General features: G+C 37.1%; 3 protein-coding genes and 1 long non-coding RNA gene across 10 annotated transcripts; 2 read left to right on the top strand and 2 right to left on the bottom strand.

Annotated features, from left to right (window-relative positions):
* The first annotated feature begins 3,254 nt into the window (after positions 1 to 3,254).
* LOC113058451 (kinesin light chain 1) lies at positions 3,255 to 11,723 on the top strand. Of its 5 annotated transcripts, none has more exons than XM_026226370.1 (14): positions 3,255 to 3,502; positions 5,117 to 5,149; positions 6,165 to 6,390; positions 6,477 to 6,707; positions 7,562 to 7,637; positions 7,920 to 8,148; positions 8,245 to 8,332; positions 8,439 to 8,540; positions 9,037 to 9,210; positions 9,288 to 9,387; positions 9,472 to 9,521; positions 9,604 to 9,734; positions 9,820 to 9,886; positions 10,418 to 11,723. In XM_026226370.1, exons 3-14 carry the CDS (start codon positions 6,181 to 6,183, stop codon positions 10,556 to 10,558), a joined length of 1,599 nt encoding a protein of 532 aa, XP_026082155.1. In that variant the 5' UTR covers positions 3,255 to 3,502; positions 5,117 to 5,149; positions 6,165 to 6,180; the 3' UTR covers positions 10,559 to 11,723. The 5 variants fall into 5 exon arrangements, with proteins under 5 accessions (XP_026082155.1, XP_026082158.1, XP_026082156.1 ...); XM_026226373.1 differs by having other exon boundaries at positions 3,255 to 3,439; XM_026226371.1 differs by lacking the exon at positions 5,117 to 5,149.
* On the bottom strand, positions 6,469 to 18,843 carry LOC113058450 (general transcription and DNA repair factor IIH helicase subunit XPD-like). Of its 3 annotated transcripts, none has more exons than XR_003277969.1 (25): positions 18,685 to 18,843; positions 18,443 to 18,542; positions 17,937 to 18,014; positions 17,786 to 17,848; positions 17,560 to 17,673; positions 17,349 to 17,465; positions 16,995 to 17,111; positions 16,788 to 16,911; positions 16,619 to 16,715; positions 16,385 to 16,518; positions 15,822 to 15,990; positions 15,586 to 15,704; positions 15,222 to 15,291; positions 15,080 to 15,149; positions 14,669 to 14,770; positions 14,186 to 14,249; positions 13,672 to 13,793; positions 13,498 to 13,590; positions 13,302 to 13,374; positions 12,738 to 12,808; positions 12,484 to 12,627; positions 12,267 to 12,410; positions 11,974 to 12,067; positions 11,730 to 11,832; positions 6,469 to 6,605 (listed from the first exon to the last, which is right to left on the bottom strand). XR_003277969.1 is itself a non-coding variant. In XM_026226368.1 (23 exons), the coding sequence occupies exons 1-23, from the start codon at positions 18,687 to 18,689 to the stop codon at positions 11,975 to 11,977; spliced, it is 2,283 nt and encodes a 760-aa protein (XP_026082153.1). In that variant the 5' UTR covers positions 18,690 to 18,843; the 3' UTR covers positions 11,859 to 11,974. The 3 variants fall into 3 exon arrangements, 1 of the variants encoding a protein (XP_026082153.1); XR_003277968.1 differs by having other exon boundaries at positions 11,936 to 12,067; XM_026226368.1 differs by lacking the exons at positions 6,469 to 6,605; positions 11,730 to 11,832 and having other exon boundaries at positions 11,859 to 12,067.
* Positions 12,737 to 13,320, top strand: LOC113058452 (uncharacterized). Its single transcript, XR_003277970.1, has 2 exons — positions 12,737 to 12,841; positions 12,955 to 13,320. It is a non-coding gene; the product is annotated as an uncharacterized LOC113058452 (long non-coding RNA).
* Positions 18,844 to 19,571: 728 nt separating the features above from the next.
* On the bottom strand, positions 19,572 to 21,018 carry LOC113058453 (cdc42 effector protein 2-like). The gene has a single exon (XM_026226375.1). The coding sequence runs from the start codon at positions 20,802 to 20,804 to the stop codon at positions 19,968 to 19,970; it is 837 nt and encodes a 278-aa protein (XP_026082160.1). The 5' UTR covers positions 20,805 to 21,018; the 3' UTR covers positions 19,572 to 19,967.
* Positions 21,019 to 21,338: the final 320 nt, after the last annotated feature.

A 21,338-nucleotide genomic window follows, 5' to 3' on the forward strand; every position in this document is an offset into this window, starting at 1 on the left:
AAGTCCTATTTTGGTGATGACCAAAACACTGAATTGTGTATACTATAGTGCAGACAGCCTTTGTATTTGGTGGAGCAATCCAGGGCTAAAAGCCCACAGACTGCTCCAAAATTATTCATCACGCATTCAACATCACATCATGCCTAGCAATGAGAGAGGACAGTCACAGAACAGTTGCCAGAGAGTGGGATGTGTGGAGGCCTCCATGAACAGAGAAAACCCCCTTATCTCATAACAGCATACACATATGTCTTTTAGGAATTAATAGGGGGTGGGGGGCTGCTGCAGAGTCTACATGCAAAGCATCACATCTACATGCACTGTAATCTGAGGACCTTTTAAACATTAGATCTAGAGTTGTCTACAGCTGTTTGGACAGAAGGAATGAGGGGTTATAAAGTCACTTTCTTTGGACCTCGGAAATGTCCTCTGAAAGCTGTGGCAAAAATACAGTCACACTTAACATGCTCTGTTGACCCTGTTAAGTCTTCAAAATGGTTACGAGAGCAATTATTCTTTTTATCTCTGACTGTAAATGTTAATGAACCTCAAAAATAACAAATGCCTTGCGAATGAGATTTTGACATTAGGTTGTTGTACTTGTCGATACCTGTCTGCATATTGTTTTGTTGTATAACAGGCAACTAAATGCCTTGAGCTATATTTAACCAAATGAATACATGTAGTATGCATTCTAATATTATATATTATTACACATAAATGTGAATATATTCTATTTTGTGTAACTGCTGTTATTAGCTATTTTTTGCAGCCACAAAATGTGTTTTTTTTTTCAATAGTGTGTCTTTTATCATAAGGCACAGTGGAACTAAGTGAAATGATCACAATTTAGCAGTGTTTGAGGGTAATAGTTTAATTATTTTGTTGGAGAGTTATAAATGCAAAGGCATTGCAATTAACAACTCACTGAATTTGCTTTAGACAGGAGTGCCCTGACCTACAAATACCACATGAACTCTTAAGTGAGGATGAGCAGAGACAACAGAGAGAGGGAGGTATAAAAATGGGGTTTTAGTGGTTCTATTGACTTTGGTCTCATCACATTTAGAGATATAGATTAACTCTCTCACTGTTTGAGAACATCGCCCTGCACTGGCCCAGCCAAGCTGCCCTTATTGGGAGCAGATCTGCCCCTGGCTCCTCGAGCAGCTGAACCATTAATCACTCCAGTCTCACATTTCTGCCCACAGTTGCTCTATTGCTTTCATTCTTCTTCCACTTTATATCCCTTGACTAATTTTTCGTCCTAAATTGCACACTGGTTTTACTCTTTCCATGCAGCAAAGTGTGCCAGTGTCACAGTGTCATTCTGCAACAGAACCCTCCCTTTCCTCAGTTCTCCACGCTCTGATTTTGTCTGTATATGTTAAACCAAAGACGATTCCTAGATGCATCCTTATCTGCAGGGATCCTATCATTAAGTTAAGCCTGTCTGATGGGTCCGAAGCTAATGCTGCTTATTTTACACACCCAGACAACAACCCCCCTCTTACCCCAACTCACCCTAAGCAGCTTTATATATACCAGCCTGGTGTCACAGAGAGAATCCTCCCTGTACATGTCCAATACAGAGTCCATCTAGTGATTTTTTACTGTCTGATGTAACAAACAGATTAGCATTTACTTTGCATTTGCGGGAAGTAATGTGTAATGTTTTTGTTGCTAAGCATTGATAATAGAATCAACTCAGGTCAATGGCTTATTATCATTACATGTAACTATAATGTCCAAAAATGCTAAGTAGGCAACTTTTATTTTTGGTTCTTTATTTTCACAACAGTAGGCTGCCTCACTAATGCTGTCAATAATGAAGCAGGCAGTTGTTCTATTTAAATATTACTTGAAATGTGAGGCTTTGGAATCTTTACTGAAATATTTACATATATTGACTCACTCAATTATTATATTCACTGTAAAAAATAAATAAATAAATAAATAAATAAAATACTTTGCTAATGTTTTCAGTAGGCTATTATGAGATATGACACATTGATGTCTTTACATTTTACAAATTATAGCTGTATATGTCTGTTAGTTATACAATTTCAATATAACAATCTGGAATCTGCTTTTTACCATAAAATATAATATATAGTATCCATGATGATAATACAGGTGGAAAAATAGAATAGCACATGAAGAGTTCATGTTAATACCATTATGTCCGTAAAAGATGGTGAGAAAACAACACAAATTGCACTGAAATAATGCACTAAATAACATAAAATGAAACATGATAATGTACATTTCACTCTAATAAAAACTGAGTTAAAATAGCGCAATTTGAGTAAGGCTCCTTAAATAGTACAGAAGACGTTGGGTTGATTTTACCCATCAAATTGGGTTGTTTATTTAACCCAGCATAATGATGATTCTTTTTATTATTCTAACTTATATTTTACTTCATGCATGAATTAATGTTTACAAGTGAACGTTTGTCAAATACTCCACCCAACCACCGGTTTGCATGATAACTTCCTTTATTTTGCTTATCATATTTACAGTTTAATATATTTTATATCGTTTTTAATACGTAGGCCATATATATTGCATATTTAAACTTGATTAACAAACCTTAACCCCTTAACTGTCACTCACATTTTGGTACATAGATAGTGAAAGAGCACTATCCAAATTAAAATGTTTATAATTCATGAACGAAAACATTTGGTTTACATGATTTTGACCATTTCCATGGTTATCCAATGTCTGATTTTAAAATGGGCTTTAAAGGATGCATTTTGACATTTTAAGTTTTCAACAGATAGATCCTTTTTTTATGATTTCTAAACCGTGATAGAAAAAAATGGTCAGAACTCCTGTTATTATGTTGATTTTTTTTTTTTTTTTTTTTTTTAGCTGCGCACTTGTCAGATATTAATCTATTACTTTTCCTACCTTTCCAAAGATATATAGTTTGTTATGAGTAGATTAGGACTTCATTGTAAAATAGTAACGTAACCTTAGGAGTCCCACAGGGTGACAGTCTGTAAAGATCAGATATGGTAATTCAGAGATTTTACTTACAAAGCAATACATTTGACAGTATTTGACAGTAAAGTTAAATTATGCCAAACCCAAAGCCAAATTTGAGCCAGCTGAAATGATTAAGAATGAGCCTCATTTGAACTGCATATGTTATTCAAGTAGCTTTGTAACTAGTCATGGTGCCACCCTCCTGTGTTTGTTTGTTGATGATGTTGGGCGCAGTTCAGAGCAGTGGCAGGTAGGTGGCCTGAGCTCGAGCTCGAGCTCGCTCCACACGGCGCAGTCGCGCGGCTGACGGATCAGGTAAGCGCTGTTAAGTCAGCCTGTCTGCGACGCCACAACAGGTGAATGAATGTCCGCCACCGAGGATCTATCTACTTGGCTGTTACATCTATTTATCGCGACGACATCAAGGGAATAAAGATGTGATGTGAGTTACTTTAGTCGGAATTGTCTGGCTGTAAGTTGGGACGCGTCGCGTTCACTTCTGCAGGTAAATAAACATCAGCTGTTGACTCTCACTGCTCAACCGTCTCTTGATGTGACCTGGGAGAGTAAACAGCTTTACAGGACGGTTTAGAGGACTATTAACTTACACTCTCGTTTAGTTAACAGTGTTTGTTTTTACTGAATTCGCTTTCGTTACAACTGCTAAGCTGATAAAAGTGTTATTTGTTAAGTGGACTATTATCCTCTCATAAAATCACTTTTTAAGGGGTCTAACGTTACCTGTTGTATAGAGTGTCATTGTTTATTATAAAGAAATGTTCATTTATTTAAGGTTGTCCAGCGCAATTGTCAGAATTAATATTTTATTCAAACGTGTTTTATTTTCGTGCTACCTAATATTTCCCCCCTCTGTAATTCTATATATTTGTCTCTTATATTTATCTGCAAATATATCTCTGTACTTAAAACAATTATTTGTTTACACAATAAGTGTCTGATCAGACTCAACACTAGTATTCAACTGACAGATCAAATAGGCCTAGATGACATTATCGTCATTATTTACTCGCCCTCATGTCAAGCCAATCCTCCAGATTTGAATGACTTTATTTCTTCTTTGAAGTTTGTGGATTTTAGGTGATATTTTAGCCGATCTTTTCCATATACTGACAGTAAACAATGATTGACAGCTGTCAAGTTTCAAAATGACAAAAATGTGACTCCTGCTGTTCTGTATTATAATTCTTCTGAAGCCATACAATAGCTTTTGCAACAAAAAGACTTAAGTTTATGTTGTTATTCACTGAAATTTTAAATGAGACGACTTGGAAAATATAGCACACTAGTCATATGAACACATTTTATGACACTTCTAAGGTGAACCCTTTAAGTGTTGAACTGGAGTCTGTAAGACAAGAGTATTCAGTGCAGTTTAAAACCGATCAGAACTGAAAAGCTTTTCCATCAACAACAGCCAAAATAGAGAAATATCATTTGAAACATAAAGATAAAAAATAAAACATGCAAGTTAGCCATTAGTCCATTAAGAATGCCAAACTGGTATCTAATGCATTTTAACATTGTTTTATTTTCTCAATTAATTAAGCCTAAATGCATCTATCCTGTGCTGATGACCTCATCAATCTGGCGTAAACATTAGCTCAGCTCTTCACCTCCCCAGAGAGATATCTGTTACTTACCTGTAAACTGATTCTTTCCTAGCAACCCTTCTGCTTGTTCTCATCTGTTGGGGCGGCAGAGGAGCTTGCCTTCACTTTTCTCTCTTAAGGCTAAAGGGGGTGTCTGCTCTTCCCTTAAAAATACACTGTAAAAAAAATCCATAAAATAGGTCACAGTGTCCTGTATTAATATGAAGGAATTGTCTGTATTGATTTTTTTTTTTTTTACAGGTGTTTTACCTGTATTTTGAATTTTGCACTTCATTGCACTGTGTTTAAAGTTTTCATAAAACTAACGGTTAATGTCTTGGCAGAAAATAACATATTCCTTTTTTTTTTCTTTTACACCATTTTATTCAGTTATATTCTCATGCTTCCTGAAATGTGAACACATCACACGTGATATGTTTGTATTAATGGAGTTACTTTTATGTTGTTTTCCCATCTTTATTATGAAGATTGGTCTTTTTTTTTTGCAGCCAAATGAGATCTTCCTTTTAGTGTGAATTAAGGTCAGTTTCTGATATTCTATACTGTGTGTGATATAATTTTACTTGTGACCCTTTTCAGTTTTTTTTGTTTTTTTTGTAGATGTGTTTGTCTATACATTTCCCGGTATAATAATGTCTGTGAGTTTATGTAGCTAAAGTGAAGCAGAAGGTGGCCTGCAAATCTAATTTGAATGCAGAGGCTTTTTATGCTGCACATAGTATTTATAATATAGTAAAAACTGTCAAATATAGATTGGCAAGTATGGAAACATGCTGTATAAGTTTTTATTTAACCTTTTGTGAGATCGAAGTAACATAAACACCCATTTACACAGGTTGTTTGAAAAAAAGTCTGATATCTGTTTGTCTGAAATGTAAACACCGTGACAAGCTCACAAACCACTTTAGATTCAGTAAAACAGTTTATACAGTAGCTGAACTAGTAATTTAATTCTCTTATGCCCAACAAGGTTGCATTTAGTTGATCAGAAAACAGTTAAAACCATAATATTGTAAATCATTATGAAAATTGTATATAACTGTTTTCGATTTTAATATATTTTAAATGTAATTTATTTCTGTGATGGCAAAGCTGAATTTTCAGCAGTCATTAGTTGAGTCTTCAGTGTCACATGACCTTTCAGAAATCATTCTAATGTGCTGATTTGGTGCTCAAGAAACAGTTATTCTCAATATTGAAAACAGATGTGATGCTTAATATGGAAACTTAATGAGGAAACCATGATGAATTGTTTCATGATACTTTGAATCAAGAGTTTAATAGAACAGCAATTATTTGAAATTTTTTACCATTTTAAATGCATATAAAAACTTTGAATAATAATTTGCATCGTCAACATAATGCTCAATATAGTAACCCAGAAATCATGTTACTTTCTGATAAGCCCTAAAGTTACACAGCAGAAATAGTGTTGTTTTAAAAGTTATAATGCACTCCTGCATGCTGTGTGAAAAAGGCTCAGTTTGCACATTGAATGCATGTTAATTAATACTAAATGCATATCTTCCTCTTTAGGGACTAAGTGTCGGACATGTTGTCAGGGGAGGAAATCTTATGCAGCACCCAGCAGGTGATCGCAGGGCTGGAGGCTCTGCGTGGAGAGAACCGCACGCTGCTGGACAACATGCAGGAAACGCTCCAGAGCCAGACACCCAGCGAGAGCGGCAGCCTGGAGCAGGAGAAGACCAACATCATTTTAGAGTCTCTGGAGAGGATTGAACTAGGCCTAGGAGAGGCGCAGGTGAGTGACGCCGTCATCTTCATTCACTTTCTGTCCCATCGAGGGCATTTCCACTCACCCTGGCTGTCTGTTTCCTGCTCATCCAGGTGATGATGGCACTGTCAGCACACCTGGGGTCCTTGGAGGCAGAGAAGCAGAAGTTGCGTGCTCAGGTGCGGAGGTTGTGCCAGGAGAACCAGTGGCTGAGGGACGAGCTGGCCCGGGCCCAGCTGCAGCTACAGGAGCGGGAACAGGAAGTGGTTACTTTAGAGGAGCAGAACAGACACCTGCAGTTCATGAGCAGCATCCGCAAGTACGACCATGAAGAGCCGTCTATGGTAAGGGTTCATCTTGAAAACATTCATATGGTTAATACATTTAGGTTCTTAAGCTAAACATTTGTTCTAGACTAGCTTTATATATATGGGTTTTTTATTATAAGAAAATGGCACAATATTAAGTAATATTTGACAAAATTACATCCTGATTGGTAATGATTCACAATAACAATATTCTGCTCAAAAGTGACATTAACCTTGTTTTTCTGTTCTTTTTTGTAATTTATTTAATTATTTATTATTTATATATTATTTAATCACAGGCATATTCTTCGCTGTGGTTATTTCTGATAAATAAGTACACAATTTTTTTATAACTTTTTAGGGGTAGAATTGTGTTGTGGAAATGACGGCGCAGCAGGGGGACAATCGCAATTTGTGTCAAATCTATATCAATTAAATGTATTTGTATAGTTATGTTTATTTCATTTTCTGTTTGGATTATGATAGTTTTAAACATAATTTTATTAATATTTTCATGATGGATTTTGATATTTTATCTAAAAACAATGCTCCTAAAAAATAAGGAGGATAAATAAATGTGTGGCATGATATCGCATTTAGTCAGTCTGACCTTCACACAAGAAGAAGAAGAGGTTGAGATCTGAAAAATCAACACTTGGGATTTAAAACATTTAATAAAAAACACCCACCTTTTTGACTTGAAGGCCCCCAATTGACCCCCATATAAACAAAGATATTTCCGTATTTCTACTGTAATTATGACATCCTGTCCTCTTGGAAGTGTGCCATAGCCCCCTTGTTGGCCGCGAACTGATGATTGGGGGGCACTGGTCTATTCAGAATATTCGATCGTACACTTATGACATGATCATGCTGTTTGTTTCTTTCAGGAGGATAAAGATTCGAATTCAGGGAAGGAGTCCCTTGATGATCTCTTTCCTAGTGAAGAAGAGGAGCAATCCCACAGTACGGCAATCCTCACCGATCACAACTGTTCCTTTACACATGTGTTTACAGAGTTTGTAAGGTTTAGGGCAGTGTTAGGTTTTAACCACAGTTAGGATTTACTATAACCACAACTAGAATTTAAACTTCTTAAAGATTATTTCGATACATTTTTAGTGAGAGAGACGAGTAGCGGTCAGGAAATTGAGAAATGTCACAAGATTGGTTTGGACTCATGATCACCAGAGCTCAATCTATCAGAGCATGTGCGCATGTGTCTCATCGCAGCTCTTGTATTTGCAGTGTCTCAGCCGCGCAGTAGTGCTGCTGCTGCTGCTGCCCAGCAGGGAGGATATGAGATCCCTGCCCGACTCCGAACTCTCCACAACCTGGTGATCCAGTACGCCTCTCAGGGCCGCTATGAGGTGGCCGTGCCCCTCTGCAAGCAAGCTCTGGAGGACCTGGAGAAATCCTCGGGCCACAGCCACCCGGATGTTGCTACCATGCTCAATATTCTGGCTTTAGTGTACAGGTCACACATTCATTTTACCTTAAAAGTAAATATAATTATTAATCTGTAAAATTAAATTATAATCTTCTTAAATAACATTAATATTATGCTCTACAGAGATCAGAACAAATACAAGGAAGCTGCCAATCTCCTTAATGATGCATTGGCCATCCGTGAGAAGACACTAGGCATAGACCATCCAGCAGTATGTACTTTTTGAAGATGTAGTATGTTACTGTTATAGGTTGTTTTTCTTTATGCAATCTATATCCGTTAGGTACCTTTCCTTGAGTTTATGTTTGTGTTTGTAGGTGGCAGCTACTCTGAATAATCTGGCTGTGTTGTATGGAAAAAGGGGGAAGTATAAAGAGGCAGAGCCGCTGTGTAAAAGAGCTCTGGAGATCAGAGAAAAGGTACTGCCACAAAAGAGTGAATTGTAGCCCTGCGTGTCCTTTCCATAATAGCTGTAAGATCAGATCATGATCAGATCACCTGTACACAAGCCGTTCAAAAGTTTGGGGTCAGTGAGATTTGTTTTTGAAAGAAAGTACATTTATTTAGCAAGGATGCATTAAAGTGATTAAAAGTGACATAAGGCTTTTCCATTACAATTGTAAAAAAAATTAAATAAATGGTTTCAGATAACTTTCTATTCATCAAAGAATCCTGAATTGCACAAAAATACTAAGTAGCACAATTGTTTTCAACACTGATGATAATTTTTTTTTTTTTAAGTAGCAAGTCATCATATTGTATCATTGATTTTATAACGACTTCACCTTTATCCGTTAAATCAAGAACAACTGGAAAAGTCACGGAGCCTTTAAATATTGTTGTGGCCTTGGAGTCAAAAAGGTTGAGAACCACTGGCCTATTCTGAATATCTTGCCTATCTTTGTCTACTGACAGGTGCTTGGGACAGATCACCCTGATGTAGCCAAACAGCTGAATAACTTAGCCCTCCTATGCCAGAACCAGGGCAAATACCAGGAGGTGGAGCAGTACTATGAACGTGCACTGCACATTTACCAGAGCCAGCTGGGTCCGGACGATGCCAACGTGGCCAAGACCAAGAATAACCTGGTCAGGATAGTGTTTTAATAATGATAGTAGTAGTTTATTATGCATGCTATATAATATACTATTCATGTGGTCTTCAGGCCTCCTGTTACCTCAAGCAGGGCAAGTACAGGCAAGCTGAGGCTCTTTATAAAGAGATTCTGACTCGTGCTCATGAGAAGGAGTTTGGTTCAGTAGAGGGTAAAGTGAATTTTCTATATACAGTAGTTTGACCTACTAAACATACCTGTCCAACAGTAAATTCCTATTTTCACATCTATAAAGGGGATGGACGGCCCGTTTGGATACATACAGAAGAGGGAAGCTCAAGACAGGTGTGTTTCTGATCCAAATATGTATGGTTTATGAGCTGGAGGAGCTTCTTAATGTACTTTTTCTTCTGTGTGTGCACTGCAGGATGGTCTGGGAAGTCTGAAGCGCAGTGGATCGTTTACCAAGCTCCGGGAATCCATAAGACGAAGCAGCGAGAAACTTGTTCAGAAACTGAAAGGTGTTGGAACAGAGGAAACAGCCCCTCGAGCTGCTGGGTAATGATATTCTGCTAATTGTTCAGCTCTTGTCACTTTTCATGTAGAAGAGAGCAGTATTAACTACTTGTTTATTTTTAAACAGGATGAAGAGAGCCAATTCTCTAAATGTTCTTAATGTGAGTCTCAAAGAGAGTCAAGAGACTGCTGTGGTAAGTGTTGAGTCTTTCCTTTTAAATTTGCTCAAGTATCTTATATTCACCAAGGCTGTTCTTAATTGATTATTTATTTTAATAGTGAAAACAGTAAAATGTTATATTGTGGAATAATAATATTGAGAAATAATTGAAAACGATTTCTATTTGAATATCTTTTAAAATGTAATCTCTGATGGCAAAGCTGAGTTTTCAAGTCAGAGTCACATGATCCTTCAGAAATCTATCATGATGATTTAGTGCTCACAACACATTTCTTATTATTATCAATGTTGAAAACAGTTGTGCTGCTTAATATTTTTGTGGATTTTTTTTTTTAGGATTCTATGATTAAAAATGATAGTAAAGACATTTAAGTTACAAAACATTTGTATTTCAAATAAAGGATGGTCTTTTGAACTTTCTAATAATCAATTTAATGTATCCTTTCTGAATACAATTTTCTTTCTGATGGTGAATAACTTAACAGTAAGCAGGAATAAGTTAGAGGTTGATTAACAGCTAATGAAAGTTTATTTTGTCTTTCAGAAGCCCAAGAGGCTGACAGACGCACGAGGTCTGAGTTCCAGCACGCAGAGTTTAGCTCGCCGTGCCTCTTTAAGTGGTGAGACGGCTAACTTTCAGACAAGCCACATGACATCAGGACTCTGGGGCAATGCACACATCTGACTAGTCTGTAGTAATGACGAAGATCATATTTGACCATAATATGAGGACTAGTACGTGATGAAGAATGCAGGCCTCCCTGAGACTCACTTTAAAGCAGTCCATTAAAGTGCTCCTGGAAAAGGAAAGCACTTTTTGGCTTTACAAAAAGATTTTTTACACAGTGTAAAATCAGTTCAGTCCAATCTACACATATTTTAAAAGCCAGTTGCAATATAAAATGTCAGAAATGTATAATTTATTACATTTAAAAGATGGGACCAAATTTAATAATCAGGCTATCCAATATTACAGACTTCGACTGTGCAGTTTTTTTTAAACTATTTTTGCAGGCAAAATCGAGTCATTTAATCAGGAATCCATGCATTCAGGAGTTTCTTGTGAGAACAAAAAAAGGTTTTCACTCAGGTTTCACTCATGTTCAGGTTCACTCAACTGGAAGCTTGTGTAGTGGAAGTCTCTATTTTATGAGCATAATTTATCACTACATTATTGACCTGCAAAGTTTCTCCAAGATTTTGCAAATGTTACTGCACCTCAACAGTTTACTTAGAATATTGGAGCAATATGTGACAGATTCCATGTCCTCACAACAACATACAAAAGAATTATAATATTGGAACTGAACAATTTGCACCTTAAATCTTCACTTCTACATGCACTCAACTCAACTAATTGTAATCCATGATGTTACATTCCAAGATGCATGTAAGATATGATGTGGTACATGCTAATTTGTCAACCAATTCATCAACCAATTGTGGTATGACTTGTGCCTATAAAATAAGGGACTTCTGATTTTACAATTTCGAGCAGATGTTGTACCTTATATATATATTCACATGCTGTGCTATTGCTTTAGTTTAAGTTTCTATTTATCAATAGGAATGATTTTATATTAGCGGAATTTCAGGGTACTAATACACAGAATGTGACTTGAATCTAGCTAGTGGATATAGATACTGAGAGGTTAGGAATCAATGAGCAGTTACATAATCTAAACTGCTGTACAAGCTATGTTGTTGAATCATGTTACATATTCCATGAGCTTAGGGGAAAATATTTATATACTGAATGTTGCTGATGAACTTAATAAAATTGTTCTACCTCTGTTTAAATCAAAATGTGTAAAAAGTTTGTTCAGATAATTAGGTGTGTGACAGCTTATACAGACCAATCAATAGCTGGTGTCCAACTCCTGGTGTCCTTCAGTTGTTTCCCTCAATTTAGTGTGCTCGTGTGCCCTCTACAGCTGCTTTTGAGACAGCATGTTTCTCCTTAAACAGTAAAGAATGACACTGGCTAAAGAACAGCATTTATTCATGCTTATGGGATTGTTGTAGAAAACACCATATTAAAGAATCACAAAAAAATGCACACATATACACATATCTGCCAGACTTTGTTCGCTTTGAGACCTCAGGCTTGTTGAGCGATCTGAGCAATTTTCTTAAGCATGTCCTCAGACTGCAGTTGTTCCAGAGTCAGCAGAGACAGACCCAACTGATCCTCCTGCCACACAAAGATGACACAAAGACTCTTGATTCAACATCACCTCAAAACCTCATCCAGCCAAACCTATCATTTTCATTTCTCTGGCTTTGCATTAAATTTAGAAAGAATTGATCTCTTGACTAACTGAATTAACACACACTAATCAAGAGAGGTTTAGATGACTGAACAGGTTGAGGAAGGTTAATGTTGATCTTACCCGTCTGAAGGGCTGGGCCATCTGTCGGAGAAAGTGCTTGCCTAACTGCACAGTCTCATCGATGGTCAGATTTAGGCTTCCGTCTGTAAGGTGTTCCTGGATCCAGCGGGGCAGCTTTCCTCGCTTATCCGCTCGTGCGTAACGCTGAGGGAAACACATCAATTAAACAACTAAGAAAAAAAAAGAAATCATGCTACCTTCTCACTAGTTGACTTACCTTATCTGCAAAGATCATCAGGCCGTAGTCTGTTTTGCCTCGAATGGCTCTCCCCACACACTGAGCCGCATGACGCATCGCATCAAATGTCAGAAAGTCATTTTCCCGGATTTGAAATTGGTCTCGGAGGTATTCCAGTCGTGCCTAATAAAAAAAAAATAAAAAAAAACAGGACAGGACAGGGTATTTTTATTAATTACAAAATGAATAAGAAATCTTCAAAATTAGAATCTGGAAGAAAGCGCTCTACAAACCTTTAGGATTCTGCTCTGGGTATAAACATACGGCACTCCAAACATGATAACGGCACGACCATAATGATGAACTGGTGTTTGAAAAGAAAAACTGATGAACAAACGTTTACACTTAATTCTTTAAAGAATCTTATGATTAAAACAGGATTTCTGCAGGTACATTTTTGAAGACCGATTTAGACCAAGCAAAGAAAATATAAGTAATAAATGGAAGCAGTTTGATTAAAACAAGAAAAAGTATTGCCGTAAGGGTCAGAAAGATCAATTTAATTTAAAAGGGAGAACAAGATTATTTTCCTGACCCCCATTAGCAGATTTATTGTTTTTTGTTTAGCACCATATTCTTAATTTTGCATCTCTAGTAAATTTATCTTGATTTAAGAATAATTTAAATATTTGTACAGGGAAAAAAAAATGTTATGCCATGAGTGTAAAACTTTCTGCTCCGATTTAAGACCTTTCTAAGACCTTAATTTATGGAAAGGCGAATTAATACTTTTTAAGACCATGTAGAAAACCTGTATAAAGTAACTTTGCAAAACTGTTAAAGGAACTAGTATCCACCAAAGTCAATGCCCTCTGACACTTTCCCTCTTGCCACTGAAAGCAGAATTGCTCCTCTGCCGTTCTCACAGGCCTGAAAGTGAAAGATAACGAAAGTGATTAATTTCATACAGGGCGCCCAAGATAAAGTCAACATTACACAACACGATAAAAGAAAATAGCATTAGAGAGCATTAAAACCCCAATGTTTATTGACCTCTTGATACTTCTCCAGGGCCATGCTGGTCTCAGCTGCATCCTGGGTTTCTATGAAAATGAGCTTGTTTCTTTGGATGTTCTCTAAGATCCCCTACAAAACCAGCAAGAGAATTCGTTATGCTTATCTTAAAAACACTTTCAGTGATCTGAGAAAGAATCAAGTTGTCCATACCTGTTCATACCATGAGGCCACAATGTTCTCCATGTAGATGTAGCTTGTGAAAAAGGCAACGATTCCATCAGGAACGATGGCAGACATTTCCAGGAGCAGGTTTCCATAGTTCCGGATCACAGCTATGGGATGTATTTTAAATAAATGAGTTGCCTTTTAACTGCACTCACAAAATAAAATCAGTTAAATACCGTATTTTCCGGACTATAAGTCGCACTTTTTTTCATAGTTTGGCGCGTCCTGCGACTTATAGTCAGGTGCGACTTATCAAAATTAATTTGATATGAACCAAGAGAAAACATTACCTTATGCTGCTCAGTGCTCCTGTAGTCTACCCCTGAGAACATAGAGCGCCCTCACGCGGCTGTAGACGGTAATGTTTTCTCTTGGTTCTTGGTTCTAATCTAAATAAATGCGACTTATATATGTTTTTTTTCCTCATCATGACGTATTTTTGGACTGATGCGACTTATAGTCCGAAAAATACGGTAAACAAAATCACAAAACCGCTTGCCAAAGTCTTCTCTGGTCTCAAACTTGGAGGTCATCGCTACCTGATCATTCCCTCGGCCAACAATCTGAAAGTTGGAAAAAAATAACATTGTCTAAGCTTGTTAACAAAAAAATAAATAATCAAGAAGAACAATATTAATACAATATTGTTATTATTACATGAAATACAGTAAATAAAATGATTACAATCACTAAGTATATATCAATATTCTCAGTTTATGTTTATAAAAAAGAACAAGCAACTTTCAGCAGAAATATCAAACAAATATATATTTTTGGACTTTATGCAGGGCTTCCAATATCGTGCCAAACAACAGGGGGTTTTGGAGTCAAAAAGACTAAAAAGGCCACTGATTTAATGTCTTTAAAAGATAACAATCCAGAATAAATTCATTTAAAACTCTAATATGCAAATATTTGCATAACTGCTTTCTTCAAATGGTGAACTACACACTGCTGGATGGCATTCCCAGTCATAACTCACAAGAGGGCACAGGCAGGTTCGTGCCAGTGTCATGGTGAAAGATGCCATAGTGACTGGGCGGAAATCAAGGATGCGTGGATAGATGTCCAGCGGAGAGAGAGTCTATTTAGAGAGAGAATCAACAATGACCTAGTTTCTAAAACAAATAACTGCAGAAGATTGAACTAATATTTGTGTTTCGCAATAATACTAAATGTGTAGGCTACTGATGTTGAATGAAAAGTTCCCCATTTTAAACCAATAAACAAGCTAAAGCAAACCCATTTAAAATGTGACTTGAACTTAAGGTGAAAGTGGAGTGTGTCTTACACAGATGGCATGAGTGTTAACAGAGGGATTATAATGAAGAGATTAGTGAGCAGGGTGTGTAATCTAATATTCAAGGAAAGATGAGGCATATGGATTGCTTACCCCTGATGTAATAATGACTGATTGAAAGCGCCCAAACACTGGCTTTATGGCGATAGAGGGGTCCATGCAACTGCATAGAAACAAATCCAAAGTTAATAATGAAGACATTTCATAGAAAACATGACAAATTGTATTAGAGCACCTGAAGTGAAGAACAGGATTTGCTATTGTTGGCGTTCTATCTTCAAAGGGCTCAATGATGATGGTGAAGCCTAAAATAGAGAATGATTACACATAAAAACTCACTCTTGTTGGAAATCATTATTAGACTGAGAAGAGTTTGAGATGAAAAATTTCAGAAACATTTCACAGGCCAAAAAAAGATACAATGGCAAATACTTGACACCAACTTCAACCCACTGCAAAACTGTTTGCCCTTACGCAAAATTCCCAGTCACATGGAATCTCTTCGGAATTACTGGATTTCTCTTGTGCAAATTTGCAGAACAATATTTAATGTGACCACAGCTTTATGGTGGAAGGAGGGCAGGACGAGGCTTTGTTACCTTTGCTGTAGGTGCTGACAAGTGTGGCAAAGTGTGAGATCAGGGTAACGGCTGAGAAGTCAGCAATGTCTGCAATCTCTAGTGTCCTCAGCAGTGAGCGTAGCCTCTCGGCACAAAATCTAGAAGTGGATTAAATATACATTTAGGCTCAGGTGAACATGATGCTTTATCATTTATTAATGACCATCAGTACTTCCAGTATGGGACGGCAGAAGAAACGGCTTTCTTTTATTCACCTCAGAGGTTTGCGGTCAATGCAGACCTTCTCATAGATGTCTTTGAGGAACTGAGGAGCGCTCTCCTGCACCACATGATGGATCCGCAAACGTGCCTTCAGGTATTCAAGAAAGCGCTTCATGAAGCCCACAAAGTGCTCTGCAGTGCGAATGCTGCCAGGTACAGCCTCTGTAGCGAGAGTCACATATATTTGGACACTTGAGACAAACTTCATGAACCAAAATATTGAAACAAATGGGATTGAAAAAAAAAATGTAAGCAAAATTCTCACAAAGGAAGTCTGTTAGGTTTCATAGAACAAAAATTTTATTTTTATTGTTCAATCAAGATATTTTCTGCTTGTCAAAGAGGGAGAATGACTTCATACATCAACTGTAATTTACCTTGGGACAAGCTGGTTGAAAACCATCACCAATATGTCTCAGTTAAGTTATATTTTGAGAAATATGACATGTTTTTGCAGATGGTTCTTGGGTTTGATTTGTATTTATTGCAAAGACTGACACTTTTGTGTGACTTAAGTCCAAATACTTTAGGGCTTGTTGTAGATAATAAAAGTGACCTTGGAGGATTTCATCTGGCAGAACTGGATTGGACAGATACATGTCAGTTTCTCTGGCAACATTTGCTTCTTTAAGACCTTCAACTAATCTCCTGTATTCTTCTCTGAGTTTGGCAGCATCTGTTTCCTTAATTCTTTAAAAGAACACAAACAGAATACAGGAAATTAAAGGCATTACTCATGTAGTAATAAATAAAATACTAATGAATTCACTCTCTCAGTATTTTGTTACACCTGCTAATGGTGTTTTGCAGGGTTTCCACATTAGTCTGGCAGCGATCCAGCGTCCTCCTGGTAATGTTGACGCTCATGGAATCAATACACACATTATCTAGAAGAAAAGATATCACCTTAAATAACCGTGATCTGTCCACCATGACAAGCAGGGTGATTTTCTACTCACCGATGTTGTGCGCCTCGTCAAACACAACCACAGATTTCTTTGCAAGCTCTTTCGAGACCAGGTCTGCAATTTTGGGATCTAGTAAGTAATGGTAGCTGTACACCACGATGTTAGCGTGAAGAATCTGAAAGAAAAAACATGAAATCGACAACACTGAATTGCATGCTCAGCAAACATCCACCATACTAAATCTAGCAAAGTACTCACTGCATAACGTGCCAGGAAGTACGGACACCAGCCTTTTCTACGTCCAAAGTCCTTCAGATCATCCAAGTTATATATACCAGGAGCAATGGGCACCTGTCTGCCTACTGCATCAAATTCCTGCATACAGGGAAACAATTGTTTTAATGTTAGTTATATATCTGATTTAATATATATTTTAACAAATATGTCTTTAAAAAATCTTAAATGGACGTGAACATTTCATAAAATATATTGAAATTCCTTGCATCAAAAAAGAAGGTGCCTTAAAACAAAATTACACATATTGTTCCGGGATTGTGAAGGGGGGAAAAAAAAGCCAAAGGCTATAGCATATGCTTGAGAAAAGCATCATACCTCAAAGAATTGGCAGACCGGTTGACTTGGATTACTGTGATGCTGAGCTCGAATATAGGATGCTGTCAGACTGTGACACTTTCCATCTACTTCTTTTCCAAACCGCAGGGAGCTCACCTGTAATCACACATACACTTCCACTTAATTAGCTAACCCTGCACAAAAATATTACAGAAACCACTCACAAAGCTGCTCATGGAGCAGCTTCTACCTCTGGATGAATGCACAGATTTTTCCGTGAAGAAAGTGCCAGTGCAAGGAAGTCATTTTTCGCTTTTGTTTGCTTAGTATAATAATCCATTAGTTTCCTAAGCTCCTCCACAACCTGACAGGAGAACAGAGAGGTTATAGAAAAGAAAGATAATTAACTGATGAAAAGCATATTTGAAAAGAAATTTAAAGATAAGTCATGAATTTAAAAAAAAAAAGTTGAAAACCTTCTCTATCTCAGGCACGGTGCGGGAACAGTAGACAAGCTTTGTGACTTCTAAAGGGTAAGCCTGCAAGAAATTAAGATATAAATTAAATTACATGCATTTATCATGGTGAAGTTTCAAATGATGTAACAGTCATTCAGAAATCCCTCACCTTCTGGTAAGCAACGATGAGTGAGAGAAGAGAAATAGTTTTTCCGGTCCCTGAGGGCATTTCGAGAACTCCATGACCCTTTGCACATATAATAAAAGAGGGAAACAGACAGATAGATAGATAGATAGATAGATAGATAGATAGATAGATAGATAGATAGATAGATAAATAGATAGATAGATTTCAATTTCTTTGGGGTTCTAAATTACTTTGAACTTTCACTTGATAGTTTAAATGCCCCTGTTGTGAGACAAAAGTAAATGCACAAATACCCATGTTGTCTCTCAATTAATATAAAAACTGCATGCATGATTGACTGAACTTTTGATTATTCACTAATGTGGAAAATTTCGTGTCTTCTCAAAAATAAATAAATAACAATAATAATTCTCACATAAGATGCTTACACTTACTTACTACCATTCAATATTCTAATTGTTACTGGTATAATTCGAGAAAAAAATAATAATTCTACATAAATTTAAATAAAAAAGCCGTTAACACACCTTCGCATCCAGCGTCCTCTTCAGCTCGAGCATGTACGAGTATTGTTCAGGATAAATGTAGTCATACGGGAAGTAAACTAATAAGCCGTCGATATTCAGCCTGAATGGATGAAAGAGCCATTACAGCAGGAAACTTCTGTTAATAACTAATAATAATAACGGTTAGGAGTATTACCAGTCTGCGCATTTGAAGCAGTGCTACTAACTTAATCCACTTTTTACAATTTTACCGTTTTACTTACTTCATGTTTGCTGGTACTTAAACTTTACAGCTCTGGTGTTTTTCTCGTAGTCAGTTTTCTATAGTTTCAAACATTTATATAGCTGTATATTTAACTGTCATGTGAATTACACAACAAGCGTCTATCGATTTATACAGGCGTTTTAGAAGCACGAGAATCTGTCGACACTAATACGCGTAAGGTATTTTGCTTCTGTGATTGGTTGTTCCGCTTGAAAACCCTCCCCAGTCTGATATCTTATTGGATGATACGCATGTCAATTCAACTTTTTACCGGAAGTACATTTAGAGCCAGTCTATGGGTTAGACCTAAATAATCGAAAAGAAGATCGGACAAAACTTTAAAAAACTTAAATAAATAAATAAATTCTGCCTGACAGGTTGTACTTTCCTACCATCAGTTATTTTAAATAGTGTAAATAATAATTAATTTAATTTAAATAATAGTTTTACCAAATTTAATAAATGTAAATAAATGTATTTTATATTAAATAATTAATATTTTTTATTATTGAGTATATAATAAACATGATATTTTTAATAATACAAGAAAGAAATAAAGAAAAAATTGTATTATTAAAACAGCAGAGGCATGTATTTATATAATATTTTATTTACATTAACATTTTATTTAATGCATTAAAATGCAATGAGATATACTGTGATATTACACCCCAACAAACATAAAACTTTACAAAGTGACTTCCTTTGTACTCGCAGCAGGGTATAAAACTATCTCTTAGATCTTGAGTTTTACATATCTGCATAACATGTTTAGTCCTAAGGAAGTAAATCAAAGCTCTGTTTTGGGTCACTACTTGATAATATTCACATTGACTAAAAATTATACTTTCCGAACTTTATGCAAAATGTTTGACATTTTCAAGATTTTTTTTTTAATACATAGCCAAAATCCCAATTCATTTCCCTGCAAAGCATAGCTTAATAAGTAACAGCAAATATAAAAATGAACAAATTGCTAGTGCCTAAATTATTTACATCTCCATTTAGGCTACAATGACCAAAACCCAGCAAAACATGTTATGTTACGATCTGATCACCTTAAGGAAATGAATAGACTGTCTTTTTCAGAGTTGAAGCTGTAATGGTTTTTGCCTGTTTGTTATAGTACATGTGGATAAAAATGTGTCATAACCCTACAGCATCTGTGGCACGACCAGCTAATGCTCTTTCATCCCAATTCTTTCACTGTGCTTTGAAACAGGCAAAATAACATAAATAGGCTGAGCTGATGCCTGTATTACAGTATCTGATAGAGTCCCCTTATATCTCATGTCTTTCTTCCACACTCTTATAGCGGTCCATGATTCTAAGAACATCCTCCAAAATGGACGGCCCCAGGTCCAGGTCCAAACCCATTAGCGACTCAGAGCGTGACATGCTGGGTGAGATAGCTGGAGATTCACAGTGTTCGTTCCGCAAGTCCTCATTACTGAGCCCTGCATCAGAGTCCAGACTCAAGCCTCGCTTTGGGTCCAGTGGACCACAGCCTTCCGACATGGAGTCATCCGAGGAAGCTTCAGATAAGGAGCCCGTGGAAGGCACCAGGTGCGGCAGGACTGGGATCGAGGCGGAGAGAGTGAGGTCACGGCAGGGATCCCTGTGCTTCCTAATCCCTTCCTCACACACAGACATGGAGCGCTTCTGCGTTGGACTGTGATGGTGATTCTGCTGCTGATGAACGAGGGACGGCTGCTCGTCTAAATGCAGACGGGGGGGTTTAGGAGGTGGTTGCACAGGCGCAAAGAATACCGGCATGGAGATGGTGGTTTTGAGGACAGAATTGTGATGAGAATTATGACTGCGATGGTAAGTGTGGCTCTTGCTGTTCACATCTAAGATCTCATTAATTCTTCTGTCAATGCTGTGAGAACGAGAGCTGGGCGCTTGATTGAGGGCTGGAAGCATGTCGAGTTTGCCTTGCAAGAACCCCACATCACCAAACATGTCCCCTTCTCCTTCAGGCCCAATATGGGCACTGTGACACATATCACCCAGCGGCGGGCTTATCATGTCTCCTGAAAGAACGTCACATATTTTTTGCTTCTTGCCTCGCTTTGGTGTGGATGTCTTTGAGTACATGGGTGTCTTGGCTGGCATGCTGTTTCCCAGTATTTTGTGTCAAATGTGTGATGATGTTTGTTGCACAAATGGAGAGGAAACTAGTCCTCAGTCTGATATAAGTTCATTCATATATTTCGGTTGGTTTGTCACCTTTATTTCATTTTTAAATTCCCCGACAGCAGCTGGAAGTGACGCACTTTGTGTCTGAAACTCTTCAGAAGCTCCTGGAATGAATCATCACAACAGCAGATCTGAGGAACAAACAGGGAGAAGAAAGATTTACAACCTGTGAAACTCAAGAGTGGGGTACAATTTCAAAAAACACAAAGAAAAGCAGATATATTTACTGTGCAGTTTGAACAGCAAAGAAAACAACTCTGTTTTTTCCTCTGAGCAGAGATTTTTCTCTTGTTTTGGAGATTCATAAAATATAATAGCAAGGATGTTTGTTTGCATGCACGCCTTTATGAGTATATTTTGAAAGTGCCTCAGAACATTATTGGCAGTAGAGAACGAGATTACAAATCAGCACTGCTGTTCTCCTTTGAAATCCAGCCTTTAAATTACATT

The sequence above is a fragment of the Carassius auratus genome, chromosome 40 (genome assembly GCF_003368295.1).
Source record: "Carassius auratus strain Wakin chromosome 40, ASM336829v1, whole genome shotgun sequence".
Classification (NCBI taxonomy): Eukaryota; Metazoa; Chordata; class Actinopteri; order Cypriniformes; family Cyprinidae; genus Carassius; species Carassius auratus.

Bases quoted from the DNA above. Each gene is read 5' to 3' on its own strand.
- LOC113058451 (XM_026226370.1), top strand. From the start codon at position 6,181: ATGTTGTCAGGGGAGGAAATCTTATGCAGCACCCAGCAGGTGATCGCA. The intron at 6,708-7,561 runs GTAAGGGTTCAT...TGTTTCTTTCAG, and splicing joins ACCATGAAGAGCCGTCTATG to GAGGATAAAGATTCGAATTC. The intron at 9,388-9,471 runs GTAAAGTGAATT...ACATCTATAAAG, and splicing joins GGAGTTTGGTTCAGTAGAGG to GGGATGGACGGCCCGTTTGG.
- LOC113058450 (XM_026226368.1), bottom strand. The intron at 14,771-15,079 runs GTAAGCAATCCA...CTCTCTAAATAG, and splicing joins CAGTCATTATTACATCAGGG to ACTCTCTCTCCGCTGGACAT. The intron at 13,794-14,185 runs GCAAGCGGTTTT...TACATCCCATAG, and splicing joins TGAGACCAGAGAAGACTTTG to CTGTGATCCGGAACTATGGA.
- LOC113058453 (XM_026226375.1), bottom strand. From the start codon at position 20,804: ATGCCAGCCAAGACACCCATGTACTCAAAGACATCCACACCAAAGCGA.